The following is a 19,419-nucleotide window of genomic DNA, read 5'->3' on the forward strand; positions in this document are numbered from 1 at the left end:
GGAGTTGCATGATTTCAATCCTACTTCTTTATGATGTTGAGTTGTGATATGTTGTGCCTTGGAATCATACGGTTTGCTTTCTGACTCGGTGTCAAGGCAGCAACCATTCCCATGCCGTGGAAAGTCCCCTTCCCATCCAGGGTGATAATATTATGATCAATATTGTCAGCTGCAAATAACATTGTACTTTCGAGTAGGTCTATGTTCTCTAGAACAATGGCTTCTGACCACCGGCGCCGAGTCCCGGGCCGCGCCCGCCGGACATTTCAGGAATTAAAAAAAAATTAATGCAATTTAAGTCCCAAAATTTCTGTAACCATCTGCCACCTTCTGATCCTAGCCTACTTACCTTATTCGCAGGGTTTTGTCGCCATATGATAGCCCCTACTAGACCTACTAATTAAGCTATTAGTTTTCGTCAATTATTGCCATTGTAACATTCATGCAACGTTAAACAACGTTGATTCGCCGTTAAGCGAGCAAAAGTGTCCGGCCGCGCCGTTTGTCTCCACTCTGCCACTCGTAGCCCAGTGCTATAAATCAAATAAATTGCGCAAACATGCGAGGAACTTCATTTGCGGCAAAAGTCTGACCTCAATTTCCACTGCTTTTACATCGTTTTAACATCGCCAGATGTTTTATCGTTGTAAAAACTGTAACATTGTTCTTCAAAGGAGTAATTTTCTCTCAAAAGACGTTATCAATTAACTCTGCTGCCAAAATGCTCTATTTTGTCATCTCAATCATCACAGTTGCGTCTGTTACGTCACTGATAAGAAATGTGCACACCTGTTGGTTTGGCCGGATGAAACCGTTGGTTGTCATTAGTTGCAATTCAGCTCCTTCGTTATATAACTGTTCTAATTGTAGATTCAATGTAAGCTCGGTTCAATAGCGCAGTTTATCGCTAAATGGCTTCTCGGGAGCTGAATTGTCGTGAAATCGCTTCTGCGTTGCATTACAGCATCTTGTTTCTTATCTGTGCGCCCGCTAGGAGCGACTAACTCACCGATGTATTGTGTGTGTGTTATCGTGTTGTATCAACAATAGTAATGTAATTATGGAACTATAGTACAGTATTGCAGTTTTCGTCCCGCAACCCGCACATACCAATCACAAAAAATATGCGGAACTGAATTACCAGGACCAGACGTTGTTGCGTACCAATTACATTTATTACTTGTTTCCAAATCGTGTTAGAGGAGACATATACTTAAATGTAAAACTAGGCTAGCCCAACAACCTCGCAAAATCGCCCTTTTGAAAAACACACAAAATAACCTTCATGATGTGACAGCGTGTTCGCCCGCCCAGCTATTTTGAAAACTCGGCGCCTATGCTTCTGACGCTACACAATCAGCTGCATTCTTTTCAAACTTCAGGACTTCTGCGTAAGAAGAACAATATCCCATATTGTGTAAACTGTAAAGTATCAACAAGAAATCTCGACCTGTATAAATGATGTCCTTGAACAGCAAGACCAATTTGCAATGGTGCAATCACCGCTCGTGGTCTGACAGCTTGGCTAATACTTGCAACCTTTTGCTTTGTGTCTTTTCCTACAACTAAGGAACTCAACAGTGTTCGCAAAGTTTTAGGCAAGTGGGCTACATTAGAGCAGGACCGAGATTGAGTGTCGGTTGCGTAGCCGAGTGGTGAGAACGCCTGCGCGACGTTCGAAAGGACGTGGGTTTGATACCGCTCCAGAGCACGCGGCTGTATCTCGGCACAGACACTTAATGGCAAGCCAAAATAAGGGGAGCAGCTGACTCGAAGACTAGGCCTAAATGTCACTTCGCTGCTCCCTGTCGTCTGTTGGAGGCTATCGCATCTGTGATCGCAGTGTTACTGTAGGCTATGTTATGTATCGCAATGGGCGCAAATAAAACACGATTATTATTATTGAGTGCGTCTGTGCTTGGATAGTGATCATTAACAGATGCAACATCATTTTTGATAAGCCTTGCTGCAGTTTTAATTATTTCTCTCTTTTGTGACTCTTCATCATCCTCATGCCTTGTTTTTAGGTAGCCTAATGAGATCGGAGGATTTCGGATGTCTTCTCTCTCATCGTGACAATGCAATGAAGGCCCTGACCTTCAGCTATATAAATAGATTCACCGCAATGTTTCTATAATTGGGTCTTCACATATTTTAATCCACAAAGAAGGCAATCATCATTTGCTAAAAACTCCTTCATTTTAGATCTGAGGTCTGATATCGTTAACTGTTCTTCATCATTCTGTTCATGATGGGAACACATCTTTAGAAATACCTGGTCCTGTTCCTCATCCTTCGGTCGACCAGATTTTCGACGTTTTGCCTCAGGTACTCTACCACATTGCAAGGGTACGTTAAATCCATATATAAAATTAACACTACAAGAATGATGGTACTGTATAAACAGTCTGCAGCATGCAAATCGCTACCGTAATATTCAATACGACCTTTCACGACGCATGACCAATCGTCAGAACGTCTCTCACATTACTCTAATATAGTCCTTGCAAAAACATCTGTTTTAACAAAACTAAAGCCAGGTCTGTCCGTGAGCTCGAGTCCCACAAAACAAACAATGAGTCTTACTGTGGAAATTGCCATCCAGAATTCAAACACTTCGTTTCCTCGTGACGCAGGACCCACTTTCCTCTCTGTTCTTCCTTAGCTGTATATCGATTGGGTTGGTAACCTATAACTTTTACAACAGTCTATGACTCTATGTGTACTTTCCGACCAGCTGTCGCAACAGTGTTGTCCCCTCTATTAGTACTAGCAGCATTAATCCCATCAGCACCCTTTTGACTAAGTATACTGGAGGCTTCAGAAGCTTGAATTTCCTTGTCACAGATCGTAATTTCTTTGCAGGCATTTTCCCTGAACCCTTTTTCCGTGTATCCGTAAACTTCCTCCGGCAATCACGGTGGACCAAAACTTTGCCAATGTGAAATAATTGCAGTATGCAGTATGAAATTTACTTTTAAATGAGCACCAACACTAACAATAATTTCATAAAATTGAATAATTCACTATTTGTACATCCGCCATTTTGAAAAAAAATGGCGGAATTTCGAAAATAGCGGATAACTTTTTTTCACCAAAAAATTTTCACGGGGATTTTTTTTTGGTCATTGTACACAATGAACAGAACCAATGTTCAAAATTTCAGCTTTACACCAATTAAGTCAAGGTAAAACCCTTCAACGACTGGACTACTAGGTAAACGTGCTAAATGATATCCAATTATACATGCATGGTGTTGTAATACTATGCAAGTTTTTTTTTCAAGATGCATCATTCATTATCATTATGTTTTAAATACAGTCAAGTTTTAAAAAGCGTGCTTTAGTATCAATAAGTAATTTAACATAGTTCGAAAATGTTGTTTGACTAGATGCAACCGAAACTATGACGAAAAACAACAAAGAAACTGTCTTTAGACTTCCAAAAAATGAAGAAAGAGATCGGTGGATCAAGAGCATTCCACGTGAAAACATATCGGTACACGACAACTGGGCGAGACAAAGTGGGCGATACCCACTTGGGCGAGACCAGGTGGGCGACGAGACAAGTGGGCGACGAGTCAAGTGGGCGACGAGCCAAGTGGGCGACGGACCAAGTGGGCGACGAGCCAAGTGGGCGACGGCCAAAGTGGGCGACGGAAGCGAAAGTTTAGCCGTTCGGAAAAAATATGACTTTTAATTTTTACTTTAAAATACAATGATTGATTTGTGGAAGGGAGGCAATGAGAGTTCTCACGCTGAGTTTCACGAAGCATTGGAAGCAACATTTTCATTATTTTTTGTAGTCTAGTAATACTAATAGCGCTTGCTGTTTGATGTTAATTTGCATTGTGACATCATCTTGACACATTATTTTGCAATTTGCGGCGTCAGGGTTTATCGTGAAGCTTAAGAGAAACCCCTCAGAAAAGAAACAAACGAAAGGTCAAAGAGTGGTAGTAAGAGTAGCCTAATTGTAATCAAAGAGTTAGAAAGGAAAACGCCGCAGAGAGTTGTTGCAGCAAAATTTGATGTGGCACAGGCGCAAATTTCACGGATATGGAAGGCAAGGGAAAAGCTCTTGAACAACCATCGTAACAACAACATTGACAAAACTCACCTTAAGCAAGTAGAAGTTGTGTTTTATTTCCAGCAAACACAACTTCTTCTGTCCATCTTTCAGACCAACGTATCATCAAGAATTTCAAACATCATTATCGATGGAGTATTTTGCAAAAACTTCCGGTCATCATCAATGCTAATAAAAACGCTGCAGCCACCAACATAGCACGCGCAATCTGTTTGTTTTTTTTTCGCTGAGACTTTTTGGTCATTTGTCCGAAATGACTTGTAAAAATTCGGTCATTTTTTATTTATTTCGGTCATTTTTTCTGATGAAAATATTTCCTTTCAAGTAGCTGATACAAACCAAAATTTGCACTTCCTGACTCGCTACAACATTAAGTTTCGCTGAGAAACGTTGTCGTGTTTTACCTGAGAAAAGTTGGAACAGACAAACGTTTCTTCAACGTTCATCAGCGAAACTCAACCTTGCAACACTTGGCCGAATTGACTATATATTTGTTTGCACATTTTGACCGAATTGGCTAGGCTAGGCTATATTTTTTTCGGACATTTTTCTAAAAAATCGGTCAATGACCGAAAAAAAAAAAACAGCGCACAATTAGTGTTCTTGACGCTATAAATCGTATGTGCGCGGAAAATCCAATGTCTCATAGAGACTTGCCATTAACTTACATTTACAATGTTGTATGTGAAAGTACCAATAAAACTTTAATCCGAATGCTCTAGTCTAGACGTTGCGTAGCCGCATCAGCAGTTTACAGAACACATTGCGACTGACAGTCATTACTAGGGCCATTTTGTTTATGACCTAAAAATTGAAAAATATGACTTTAGTTTTAGATATTCTGTCAAAAATTTTATTTTAATGGATTATTTTTAGAGCATCAAATTTATGCTAATCTCCGTAGTTAATGATTCGTATGTAAGTTTTTACATGTATTTTAAACAATAACACACTCGAACAACTAACAAAAACTTCTATTTCGCTTGAAAATCACTACAAACATTCAAATGTCTAATGCATGTACCTACCAAACCAGCTACTCAGTAGTTAAGATCTCACCACTGGCTGACCTAGTGACCTACCGCAAGTGTTTATATTATTCAGAGACTGGATTGTGTGTTGCAAAATAATGTGTCAAGATGATGTCACAATGCAAATTAACATCAAACAGCAAGCGCTATTACTAGACTATGCTAGACTACAAAAAATAATGAAAATGTTGCTTCCAATGCTTCGTGAAACTCAGCGTGAGAACTCTCATTGCTTCCCTTCCACAAATCAACCATTGTATTTTAAAGTAAAAATTAAAAGTCATATTTTATACTGACAAGCTTTGATAACGGTTAGGGAACGTTCATAACTGACTTCAACCACTCTTTGGCCATTCGTTTGTCTCTTTCCTGAGGGGTTTCTCTTAAGCTTCACGATAAACCCTGACGCCGCAAATTGCAAAATAATGTGACAAGATGATGTCACAATGCAAAGCGCTATTACACAAAAAATAATGAAAATGTTGCTTCTAATGCTTCGTGAAACTCAGCGTGAGAACTCTCATGGCTTCCCTTCTACAAATCAACCATTGTATTTTAAAGTAAAAATTAAAAGTCATATTTTTTCCGAACGGCTAAACTTTCGATTCCGTCGCCCACTTTGGCCATTGCCCACTTGGCTCGTCGCCCACTTGGTCCGTCGCCCACTTGGCTCTTCGCCCACTTGACTCGTCGCCCACCTGGTCTGTCGCCCACCTGGTCTCGCCCAAGTGGGTATCGCCCACTTTGTCTCGCCCAGTTGTCGTGTACCGAAAACATATCGCGTTCACAACACACTTCACTACTTCAGTATGTGAAAAGCATTGGCGGACCAAAACAACCTTCAACAGTTTTTCATTGTATTCCTCCAAGTTTCAACACCCCCAGTCCCCCAAGCAAACCTTGAACAACGACAAAGTCAGAAATATTATTGGTGATGAAGTGGAAACGTTTTTCCAAAAAGACCGTATTTTATCATTTGAAGATCTTGTCAATAAATTTGGAAAAAATTAGGTTGATTTTGGTTTGAGCTAATTCATTGTGCATTATACAAGCCCTGAACAGTTATGCGTGCAAGTTCAGATCAGATGTTACACGTTTTCTACTTTAAGTCTCAAAAGATTTGTCCTTTGAAGGGTCTCATTATGGCATCAGGCACAGTAGTAAAAGGTAAAGGAGAGTCCCATACTTGAATCCAAACATCGGGGGGTGAGAAGATAAGGTTCTCATTATACTAAGCCTTCGGCACTAATGAGAGTAGGGTGGCCAGTTCCTTTCTCTCGGCCGCCTTTACTTCAGCAACTACGCCCACCCAATTTATTACACCCTGGGTAGAGGTGAGCGGTGTTTTTCAACAACCAGCTTAAGTTGAACCAGGATTGCATGATTGGAAAGCGAGCACCTTATCCGCTGTGCCATCCCACCGCTTTAATAAATCTTACTGTCGATTGATTATGAAAATCTTCATTTTCGGACTGAGAGAGCTTCTATGCCAGCTTTGTGAGATCGATAGAGTAAAGTCACCGCTTATTGAAGTTTGTTGTTTAAATTATCCATCGACTAAAGACCGCTGAATGAAGAGCTATCCTTGAAATGCGTCAGTCAAGCATACATCGACAATCCAACAAGTACTGTTCGAACTTGACGTTTCTTCATTATAAAATTGAGAGCTTAAGCATTAAGCAACTGGGCTATTGTGGCAAACTATTAATACAATCTAGGACAATTAACTTTTCAGATAGAGTTCGCTCATCACCTATTTTATACCTCAATGAAGTCAACAAAATGCTGCTTTAACATCACTTCATCGTCTTTACAAACTGTATTAATCACTTTGTTGTGGAGTGTAGCAAGATTTTCTATCCCATTCATGGATTGCTGCAAGGAGAAATCTTTCTGTTCAGAAAACGGATCGAATTCTTTCAAAAATCGACTGCAATTCAAAACTTTCAATGATTAAATAATGAGACATACTTTCTGAGTTGCATACTCTAATTACTTGGCCATGGAGTCGGGGTTTCTTTTAAAAGTAGAATGTTGTTTCACCAACTGCATGTTAGCAGGGCGGGTCTGCTACTATTCGGCGAGTCCGATTCGACTAGTCCGATTCGGCGAGTTCCCTATTCGGCGAGAGCCCTTTTCGGCGAGTGCCCTATTCGGCAAGTTTTTGAAATTTTTGAAAAGAAATTATCGGGTACCGTAGCCTAATTATAATTGCCGTTTTTACATCGTTTTAACGTCGCTAAACGTTGAAATCGTGCAGAAAGGAATAAAAATAAAATGTTTGAACTATTAAATTAAAATTCGTCATGTCAGTTCAGTTATTTTTATTTCTGACCATCATATGAAAAACAATACACGTCAACATAGCAAAGGTAGAAGCGACAAAACGCGAACGTTAAAACGTGCTTGAATTCGTCATGTCAGTTCAGTTGTTTATCTTTCTGATCATGATATCAAAAACAATACACGTCAACATAGCAAAGGTGTAGAAAAAGGTAGAAGCGACAAAACGCGAACGTTAAAACGTGCTTGTGACTGAAGTAAGTTATTGAGTTGAAAGAAACTTGGCACGGTTGCAACACTTTCAGAAAAATTTAAGATATGAAGGGAAAATAAAACAAAGAAAATGTTACAAAAAAAAAAAAAATAGATCATGTTTATGTCTATAAGTTAGTACTTTTGAATAGTTAAAATGATTAGTTTGGATCAACAAATGTGTGGCCTACAGCTTGGATTGAAAGGAAATTATCGGGTATCGTAGCCTATTATCCCGACCAGCAAAAATTTGTGCCAAGAACACAGTTCATTTTTACATTGTTGTAACAGAATGAAATAGCTAAACAAATGTGTGGCCTATCGTGTTAACGTCGCTAAACGTTGAAATCGTGTAGAAAAGGGAGCTTTTGCTGACTAGGATACTTTGAAACTGAGAAACATTCACAGAAGCCCTACGATTTGTTCCTAGAACCCATTTAGCATAACATTTCATTTGTACATTGATTCAACGTCTGAATACATTATCTTAAAAATGCAACGTATCGTAGGGCTTCTGTGAATGTTTCTCAGTTTCAACGTATCCTAGTCAGCAAAAGCACCCTTTTCTACACGATTTCAACGTTTAGCGACGTTAAAACGATAGGCCACACGTTTGGTTAGCCTTTTCATTCTGTTACTACAATGTAAAAATGAACTGTTAGGCTAACTGGGTTCTTGGAACAAATTTTTGCTGGTCGGGATAACTAGGCTACGGTAGCCTACCCGATAATTTCCTTTCAATCTAAGCTGTAGGAGTGTAGGTCACACATTTGTTGATCCAAACTAATCATTTTAACCATAGGCGCCTAAGCCGTGGGGGCCAGGCCCCCACGCATATTTCCGCGTGGGAGCAACTTTTTATGCGGCATTGATACATAAAACAATAGATGAACTAGCGATCGGCAGCAGGAAAACATTTTTAAATGCAAACCGCAACAGCTTCGCAGTAAATAATCACTAGAACGAGTAGCGATGCTACAATCCCACTCCAGACAAAAAATATGTCATTTTTACGTTGATTTAACGTCTGCAGACGTTGAATCAATGTAAAAATGACTGATTTTGCTGCCTGTGACATAGCAAAAATCTACCATTTTGCGTCGATTCAATGTCATCAGATTTTGAATGCACCCAAAAACAACATAATTTGCTACGTTGACGCAACGTGCGTTTAACTTAATGTGCAAACAGCCTCGCTGTCGCTTTCGAAAGTCGAAACCTCTGCAGAGAATTGTCGCGGCAGTGAATCGGTTGCTGTGAAAATGAACTTGAAGTCTCGGCCCGAGGTTACCACTGACCAACGTAACAAGGGCTGGTACAAACCGCACTGCCCACAGTCGCACAAGCGGCCTAATCAACACAACAATGGACTAGCGCAAACTGCATGGCGCACACACGTCCGTTGCCATAGAAACCCGATCAAAGGCGGGGAATATGCGCATCTTTTGTTTCATTTGCAACACGGAAACGAGCGTATTACAGCGAATTGAAACTTGAAAGCTGGTCAGCCTTAAGTTGCGATATTGAAAAAGGGAGCAATGTCAAGTCGAAAACTTAATCAAACGTCTCTCTGTAACTATTTTTCAAGAGCTGTTTGCGGATGTCAGCAACTTTAAATTTATTAAAGGTGATGTGCTGTTGAATTGATGTAAACATGAATGATTTTGCTTTCAACAGGTATATTTTCAAGCATATGATCAAGTTAGTATTTTCATTCCATTTACAGTATACCTTTTAGTAAACCTTTTCGTCTCTTGTTTCATGCTAATAAATCTAGTTCGTTGCTAAACTTTATGTTGTGCTTAGCTTAAAGAGTCGCAGTCCATCAACCGCTAGCCAACGCAGACGCATAGCATGTGTTTTGGTCGTTTGTTTATAATAATTAACGGTAGGTCGAACGTAGCGATAACTCCGAGTGTGGCTATAACAGCAATCCTAGTGTGACGACATAATGACGTCATCCATCTGCGTGACATTTCGCTGAATTTACGTTGCTGCTGATAAAACACGCTTTCGCCCCCACGGCCAAAAAAATAGTTAGGCGCCTATGATTTTAACTATTCAAAAGTACTAACTTATAGACATAAACATTATTTTTTTTGTAACATTTTCTTTGTTTTATTTTTCCTTCATATCTTAAATTTTTCTGAAGGTGATGCAACCGTGATAAATTTCTTTCAACTCAATAACTTACTTCAGTCACAAGCACGTTTTAACGTTCGCGTTTTGTCGCTTCTACTTTTTTCTACACATTTGCTATGTTGACGTGAATTGTTTTTGATATCATGATCAGAAATAAAAACAATTGAACTGACATGACGAATTCAAGCACGTTTTAACGTTCGCGTTTTGTCGCTTCTACTTTTGCTATGTTGACGTGTATTGTTTTTGATATGATGGTCAAAAATAAAAATAACTGAACTGACGTGACGAATTCAAGCACGTTTTAACGTTCGCGTTTTGTCGCTTCTACCTTTGCTATGTTGACGTGTATTGTTTTTCATATGATGGTCAAAAATTAAAATAACTGAACTGACATGAAGAATTTTAATTTAATAGTTCAAACATTTTATTTTTATTCCTTTCTGCACGATTTCAACGTTTAGCGACGTTGAAACGATGTAAAAACGGCAATTGTAATTAGGCTGCGGTACCCGATAATTTCCTTTTAAAAATTTCAAAAACTCGCCGAATAGGGCACTCGCCGAAAAGGGCTCTCGCCGAATAGGGAACTCGCCGAATCGGACTCGCCGAAACGGGCCATTCCGTGGCAGGGCGGTAGCCGGTGAGCGCCTGTAACGTCGGTTTGCCACTACTCAAGGGTAGGTGAAGCTCTGCCGGGAAGGACACTTTCAAATAACATGCTTGTAATTAGCTACTCCCATGACGAATTTCTTCGACTTAAATTGAGATAAAAACAACTTTGAAAAAATGTATAATATTGAATTAACCAAAGTGTTGATACAGTTTCATTGGTGCATTATATACAGCGGCGCAACTAGAAAAAATCAAAGGGGGTTGGCAACGAGAGACAAAACTAACAAGTATTTGTAGAAGCGGATATATCACAGTTCGATTGTTAGAATTTTAGCCTAGTGTAATTGACAGCGCAATGATCCAATTCTGTGACGTGCAAAGCGACCATTTTCGCTCTGTCTGCGCTTGCTACTCACTCTTAAAAAAAGTTTCTCGCGCTTTCGAAAGTACGCAGCACATTGTTTGCTCTGCAGGCACACATTTTAAAAAGTAGTCCACACAAGCTTAGGGCCTGGATACACGTCAAGTTTGACAAGATTGTAAAGAAAATTTATTCGCCGTCTTTTTGATATCAAAATTGGTTTAAGAATGCGTGAAGTTGCGACCATACAAAGATTACAAATCAGACTAGCCTAAAGCCAGCTGCAGTTTCGTTTTGTGGGTTAATAAGGTTGCATCCTAAGTAGGGATGCCCAAAGTAAAATTAAAGTAGAATTTCGAATCCTTAAGATTCCATTCGAATCCATCCAGAATCGAATCTAAAAACTGCTTTTTTATCGGGTAATTGGATTCGGAAATAATACTGAAAAAAGGAAAAAAATTATATAAAAAATTTTTTGAAAAAATGCTCCGCCATCCGCAAAACGCCCGCAAGTCACGTGCGTCGTGCATGCCAATCCGTTTCTGCATGTGATTAACAGAGGTCCGTTACGTGTGTGTGCGCGCGCGTGTGTTGTTTTGAGAGAACAAAGGCAAGAAGAAGAAAACGATTGAACTTGAAAATGAAACTTGTTAAAATGATGGCTTTGTAAAGCTTCTTTTTCATGCCGTTGCAAGCGTAAAGCTGAGCCGGTTTCCGCACTTCAAGTTTTACTACCCTGGAAAGTCAGCCATTTTGTTTTTATGACATCATTATTGCGTGAATAAATGACGGTCTGTTAATATTTTGTATTGCGGTTTATACGACTTGAGCGTGAAACAAGTTTGGTATGCATAGAACGTAGCTTGAACTGACATACGTTAAGTAGTACGTAAGTCTCAGTCTAGTTAGTCGTCCCTCTTTTTGAAGTTGCAAATCTTAAAGGGGGCTGTCATGCCGACTAGACAGCCCCCCTAGTTGCGCCCCTGATTATATATATGGGTAAATTACCTGGACTTTAATATTCCAGCAATCCTTCTGTACATAAAGCATTCCACATACAACCAAGGTGCTGTGAACCATGATGGCTCGCTACCGTGAACATCACTGAAAGCAAGTCAAATGTCATCATAGCGCAGTGTTGGTTATTATAAATGACATATAACTACTAATCCCAACACTGATAATGAGTACGATATTCTTGAGATTTAGAACATCTAAGGCAGCGGTTCTTAAACTGGGGGGCGCAAAAGGTTCACAAGGGGGGGGGCGCGAGCGATGTCGAACTATGTGACTAAACGCATGTGACTAAGTGGATTTATTGCCAGAATAAAGCAAAAAAGTCCCAATGCCATTGGATCTCACTGCGTGATTCACCGTGAGGCTCTGGCCTCCAGGACTCTACCAGCTGCAATGAAAGATAAGCTTACAGTAATCATACGAGCCGTCAACTTCGTCAAAACCAGTGCCGTCAATACGAGACTGTTTACCAAGCTGTGCAAGAATATGGATTCGAACCATAAGACTCTCCTCTTCCATACATCTGTTCGTTGGTTATCGAAAGGTAATCAGTTAGCCGGCGTGTATGAAATGAGAGATGAACTGATGCTATTTTTGGAAGCTCATGGGAAGCAAGATCTCCTTCTGCCATTTCATCAGAGAAGTTTCAGCTGGAGTTGGCATACCTCGTGGACATTTTCGAGGCCCTTAATAACTTAAATCTGCTCTTGCAGGGCAGAAATACTAACCGGATTAATAGCTATGATTCCATTCGAGCATTTGTGGCAAAGCTGGGGTTGTGGCACCGCCGAATACAAATAGGAAATGCAGCTTCATTTACCAACCTAGATACTCCACTTGACAAAAAGCAACTTGAACTGGAAGGTGAGCTTAAGGCTGAAGAGGAGGCTCACCTTCAGCTTTTGAAACAAGAATTCGAACGCTATTTCCCAGACTTGGGTGACACCGACCTTCCAGAATGGAAGATGACAAGAAATCCCTTTCGTGCTAACGAGGACATTCTTCCTGACGGTTTGCAAGAGGAATTCTTGGAAATAAAGTGTAACTCCACTGCAAAAGACGATTATGAAGCAATGCCACTAACTGATTTTTGGGTTAAATATTTGCACACATACAAGGAAGTGGGTAGCGTGGCGATACGCACACTTCTTCCGTTTTCGTCCACTTATCTGTGCGAAAGTGGCTTTTCTACAATTTTGAACATAAAAACAAAATATCGAAACAAACTTATTGATTGTGAAGCCGATCTGAAGTGTGCATTATCAGCTACAAAGCCTCGAATTAAACTTTTGGTTTCCGAAAAACAATTACATCCCTCACATTGATGAAAGCTAAATATAAATTCCTGTAATCATTACACTTTAATGTTTGCTAATTTTGTAGTCTGGTGGGGCGAAAGTTTGGATGGAACGTCAAAGGGGGGCGCGGCTCAAAAAGTTTAAGAACCCCTGATCTAAGGTTTAGACTTTTAATTTTTTTTTGAGTGCAAGTGTATCCAATCGTGCTCTTTAGACAAGACCTCATTAAAAGTATGAAGCAAGTCCTCATGCAGCGGTTCAAATGGCGCAAGCCCAGTATACCGAAGGATCTAAATTACGCGGGACTTGCTATTTCTTGTATTTGTTGTTGAACTTGCGCTGCTCAGAGGAATCACTTGAAGTGTTAGTACAGCACAACGAAATCTCTATGTTTTACTAAAGCATTAAATTTGCAAAGTCTGGCATGCTAAACGATGCTTTACCATGAGAAATGATGCTTTCAAGCTTTGAACTTAGTGCAATGTTGACAAATTTTACAGGAGTAAAAAGCACACACAAATGCAAGTCAAAGAAAATCATACAAATAACCAAACGAAAATATTGCAAATTTTCGGACGCACTATACAAAAAAAATGCATAAAGATACAAGAAAATACGAAACTAGAAAAAGAAGACGCACTATGCAAGAAAAAGATTATACAAAAATAATCAAAAACAGACCAAAAATACAGGGTGAACAGAAAGTCTTTGGACCAACTTATAAACGATTTATAAATAGAAAATAAATAAAAATTCATCAAAAAGGTATCAGAATGAGAGCTCACAATAAAAGGAATAGATTTCTTTATTTTCAATGTGGTTAGCCTACCCTTCACTTGAATAACTTTCTCAATTCTTTGTTGGTAGTTTTTGACTGAGGCACGTAGCTCATCCTGGGGTGTTTTAGCCACTTCTCGCCAGGGTTGAGAAAAACCCAGGGTTTTTTTAAAAAAGCCCGACCCGCATGGTTTTTTTTCTTTTTAAAAAAACGTTTTTTTTTGGTTTTATTGGGTTTTACTTAAAAAAGATGCAAAAAAGGTAGATTCATGCTTATTTCACCTCAAATACTACTTATTACCAATGAAGTGCCTCTCACTCACAGTACATGCTGGCATAACTCAATAAAATAATGCACTAGGGCTGTTTAACTATGAGTTTTAGTGTAGTACAAAGTGGCATTACTTGTTTTTGTGTACAGAAATATCCACTGTGTTTTCAACTTATCCTTGGAAATTTCCTTCACAATCACATCCTTAAGTCCTAATTTGAAGTTTGTGTTAAGTACCTTGTAGTACTTTGGTTCATTTTTTCAATTTTCTGATAAAATTGGACAAATATGATGCTCTGGGTTTTTTTATGTTTTTTTTGTTTTTTTTTGGGTTGGATAAAATACCGACTACCCTGATTCTCGCAGGAATGATTGCTTCAGAGCATTAACACTTGGGTGAGCAACGGAACAGGCTTTTGCTTGCAATAACTAGGCTTGCCATATTTTTGTGACTTCAAAGCGAGAAGCCTCCAAAGACCAAAACCTCTTAGCTGTGATGTACCAAGGCAGGTCGGCTGAGCTCCTTTCTTGGTGACATGGGTCCAGCGTAGGGGACAAAGGCGTGGAGTCTGGAGGTGTTGTGTGTCCACTCCTCTTGCCAGGTATTGGTGATCCAGGATGAGGCACTGGTGTTGTGCTCCAGCAAGGATTGTGTTTGAGCAAGGAACTTTTAGATTAGAGGCATTTCTTTATTGCCGGTCTGGTGATGTAGCTGTGGAACGTGTGATGTGGCTCCAGTGACCAGCGAGACAGGGAGCATGTGGCAGCTCTGCAGCGAAACTTAGAAGGGGTGATGCCTGAAAGAACTGGTGAAACTCAGTTTGGCTGACCGGTCAAGACAAAACATGAAAAAGCGGGACTGTCCTGCCTAAACCAGGACGTATGATGACGTAAGCCTACCGACCACACACAAAAGTCAATGGGATTTAAATCAGGCGATGAGAGAGAGGCCACATTTTCTTGCTCTAGAATCTTGGAAATTGACATGAGCACCAGTCCTGCATCTTTTTTGAGGTGTGAGATGGTGTACCATCTTGTTGAAATGTGAAGGGATGATCTTCTTCGCAACGAAGCTGAAGGTTGGATGCCAGGAAGAATGGGAAGACTGTCCAATGGTGTGGGACGCAGGCACAGAGAGCTGTTGATGGCAGTATCGATGTTGTGGCAGTGAGCAACAAACAGGTGCAAAGTAGCCTACTCTGCTGAGAAGTAGACAAGGGCGAGGGCTGCTATACCCAAAGTGCCAGCCCTCGCTGGAACCTGCCAAGCGCTTGAGCAGGGTAGTGGGAGATGAGTGTTTTTTGCAGTGTCACCAAATGGTGGCAGTATGTGAGCAATCTGCCTAATATCACACCGAGGTATTTTGGTTCAAGGCGGAAGGACAGTAGGCTACAGTAGACACCACTGATCTAACGCAAATCAAACAAAAAATCATTTTAACATAAAAATACAGCACCTGCACAATAGGGAGGGCCGTCGGGAACAGATTGCTTAGCAACTTGAATCTCTTTGGAGGTTTGTCAAGTAAATAGCGAAATTGAAAACAATTTTTGAATTGAACGCCATGAGCCGGTGCACAACAGAGTCCAACTAATCAGTAAATCACCCCATTCCAGGGATATTGCAGTGGAGTAATAAAGCTTGGAATGCATGACAGTCCAGTTTTTTACAGGTTTCTTGTTATAAAACATAAAATTTTATTGCGAAATTGCGAAAAAATATATTGGAAACATGTGTGCTCAGAGCTTAAAACACACTGGTAGCCACTTGAACATGTTAATTCCTAGTAAGATCTCAATTGCAGCTTTGACACCGCCACCTTCTTGGCAGGCAGGGTTGCCTGGATTCAGAGTAAGCTAGGCTATAGGGGTAGGTAACTAGGTTAAATATAAGCAGGGTATGCAAATAGCCTACTTGGTAGCCTATATAAAATGTGATGGTATGGGCATTGCAGGTAGGGTAAGTATAAAAGTGAAGGCAGGGTATACGGCCTACTCAGGTATCAGGTAAGTATCAGTGCTCAGAGAAGGCAGAACAGGTAGGGTGTTAACCTACTGACTGAAGCAAGGATAATTGGGTTCTGTTCCAGTGAAAAATTTATTCACAATAGTGAAGGGTCATTCCACATCAAATCACCTAAAAAAATGAAATTTTTAACACCACCACCTCCGATTTTCTTCAAATTTGGTTTGTGTGTGAGTTCTGGGTAAAAAAGCATGAATTTCAAATTTTATCAAAATCCGGCCAGTGATTTTGGAGATATGGGCCTGTGAAATTTCGTATTTTGGGGGAAAATGGGGGTACCCGGCTTATTTCAAAATGCCATTTCTCAGCAACCACTGGGTGTATTTTAATAAAATTGGTGTCATTTTGCAGGAAATTGGTCAAGGATTTCATTTCTGTGGTTAATTTTCAAAAATAAGCATGTTTGGGGGTAATGACCTTTTGACCTTTGCTTTGACCTTGACTATGACCCTGTGGATCACGTGATACAAAAAACTTGTCTACATGAAAAATATTCTTTGACACTATCTCTATAACATATGAAAAAATGGGAGAGGTAATATTTCTATTTTAGCCATAGTTTTCACTCAAAGTTTGCATGTCTCATGATTTTTCAACAAATTTTCTTAAAATCACTTTCAAAAATAGTATGGTATGTACAAATGAAACGATATGCACATAGCATCATCAGAAAGAATGGGTCCAAAATGATGATGAGGGTTGTTTGTTTTTTTTAAAATAAGCTTATAACATTGGGAAATGATGGCAAATGGGAGAGGGGGTAAAATATCTCAAATTCTGATGATGTAATACATAAACGCTCCCAATTAATACTGCATAAAAATGAGTTAAATGACACAGTTTAGTCAAGACACAACAGACAAAATGTTAGGTTCTAAAAGTTTTCCATAGACAGCAATCACTGAGCTGACCGGTTTTTACACAACCTGTGAAGTTTAATTGTATCGTTTTTGGAAATAGTGTAACGACATCTGCCAGATGCAATCATGGAAGGAGTTTCAAGGATAAAGAGTTTCATAAGATATAAGGAGTTTCAAAAAAGTGCCATTCTGCCCTGATGCCAAAATCTTTGACATGATTACATAACTTGATGAAATTTGACTTGTTCTTGTATTGGCCAGCTGCCCAACACAGCCGTCTGTAAAATAATAAATCTTTTCAAGTTCAGGAAATTCATCTTTCAAATAATCAATAAATACTTGTAAAAAAGCATAAACTGCGTGGTGTTGTGTTCCATGATATCGCTTATGATGCATACATTTCTGTGTTCAAGTGATCCATCTGCCAGTCGACGATATGCAATAAACGGATGTAAAGTGACCTGCCTATTATCCCAGTGGAAGCGTTGCACTTCATCTTGTACTACATATGAGTAATTTTCTGCAAAGTTACCTTGAACAATGATTTCAGTTTTCGGTTTTATGGTTGTCTTCATATTGTTCATATACTTATGTTGTGCCTCAGCAGTGTAACTATGTCTTGTCAATTTCATAATCTGACATGAAAGCTTTTCTGTGAATTCAGTTTTTGATTCAACTAATGTGATCAATTTAGCCCGATCTGTACTAATCCATTGCTGGAATGTTACATCTTCTGGTATTTCATCACAGCTAAGGAGATGCTGCATAAGCAGTAAGCACATCTTGTCCAGGACCAAAATGCTCTAAATTTGTCGTCTCAATCATCACAGTTGCGTCTGTTACGTCACTGATATTAAACTCGCAAGTTTCGTCCCGCAACCCGCACATACCAATCACAAAAAATATGCGGAACTGAATTACCAGGACCAGACGTTGTTGCGTACCAATTATATTTATGACTTGTTTCCAAATCGTGTTAGAGGAGACATAGACTTAAATGTAAAACTAGGCTAGCCCAACAACCTAGCAAAATCGCCCTTTTGAAAAACGCACAAAATAACCTTTATGACGTGACAGTATGTGTTCGCCCGACCAGCTATTTTGAAAACTCGGCGCCTATGGATAACGTTTTTTTTTGTTTTTAAAAAAAACGAGCTCGTTTTTTTTTGTTTTTTATCGTTTTTTTTGTTTTTTATTCGTTTTTTTTTTTGTTTTTTTTACCTATTTTGACATTAAATGTCACAATATGCAGCACTTAGGGTAAACTCATTGCAATAGCGTCTCTTTCAACAAAGAAACAGTCTCATAACTCGTATAACTTACTTCAAATCAGACTATATGTCTGGTATATTGTTTCATTGCAATTTTGTAGCTCTCAAGTCTCAACACACGAGCCATAAACATTTCTCATCGTCTCAAATAGTAGTAACAGTGTTCTATGGTTGGCACATCTCAAGTATTGGCTGTAATTTGGTTCAGCCAGTTGTTAAATGCAGTACCACACTCGTGTACAGCTTCGAAGCCATCTGGCATTTTGGTTAATGGGCATGTTAGGACTAGGTGGTCAGTGTCCTGTTTCTCTGCTTCACAAAGGCACTTTTGACCAGCACACCACACCTTTTCCAGTACAACGTCAAGAGTTGTTCCAGTTGATGTGCATTTGGTGCAAACTTGATGAAAACCACACAAGCGGTTCTCGAGTTATAAGTGAAATAAACTTAGCCACTAGATGGCTTCATAGATAAGGAGCAATAGAAAAACGGCAATATCTCAAGAACCGCTCAACATATTTGCATAATTTTTAGCTGTACCCCCATGTTTTCTGGGTGGGCTATCTGTTTATGAACATTAAAACAAGTTTTGGCTACTGCTTTATTAGATAAAAAGAAATTAACCTCTTGTCGTTACGCACCGATAAAACCATGATGCGTAAATTAAAAAAAAAAAATTATTGGGTAGACTAGAGGAAAGATTGATGAAAAGTTTGGCAAAAGCAGTGTAGTGCTAAAGTCCCAACTTTTAGCCCAAATCACATTTAAATGTAGTGAAAGATGGCCAAACATTTTGATGTTTTTTATTTTCCCTGAAGAGGTTCAATACTCCTTTGTGATGTCATAGTCATGTTTGTTTTTCCCTTACCATTGTGCTGTCATAGACATGTTTAAAAGAAGTATGGTTGCACTTAATCCATCCAATTTGAACTAGTTTGCAGGACTTTGAAACTTTATCACTTTTCTGTTTTTGCCAAACTTTTCGTCAATCTTTCCTCTACCCAAAAAAAAAAATTAAAGTTATGCATCATGGTTTTATTGGTGCATAACGACAAGAGGTCAATTTCTTTTTATCTCAAAAAGTAGTTGGCCTAGTTCCCAAATAAAATAAGTTTTCATCTTTGATG

General features: G+C 39.3%; 1 protein-coding gene across 1 annotated transcript in view; it reads right to left on the reverse strand.

Moving 5' to 3' along the window:
* Positions 1 to 19,419, reverse strand: part of LOC145771456 (damage-control phosphatase 1-like) — a 72,863-nt gene that overhangs the window by 9,155 nt on the left and 44,289 nt on the right. Inside the window, exons 4-5 of the mRNA XM_082583177.1 lie at positions 11,782 to 11,877; positions 6,885 to 7,050 (exon numbers count right to left, since the gene is read on the reverse strand). Of these exons, the coding sequence (XP_082439303.1) occupies positions 6,885 to 7,050; positions 11,782 to 11,877 (262 nt within the window). The remainder of the gene's footprint in view (positions 1 to 6,884; positions 7,051 to 11,781; positions 11,878 to 19,419) is intronic.

Source organism: Aplidium turbinatum, chromosome 1 (assembly GCF_918807975.1).
Source record: "Aplidium turbinatum chromosome 1, kaAplTurb1.1, whole genome shotgun sequence".
In the NCBI taxonomy this organism is placed as follows: Eukaryota; Metazoa; Chordata; class Ascidiacea; order Aplousobranchia; family Polyclinidae; genus Aplidium; species Aplidium turbinatum.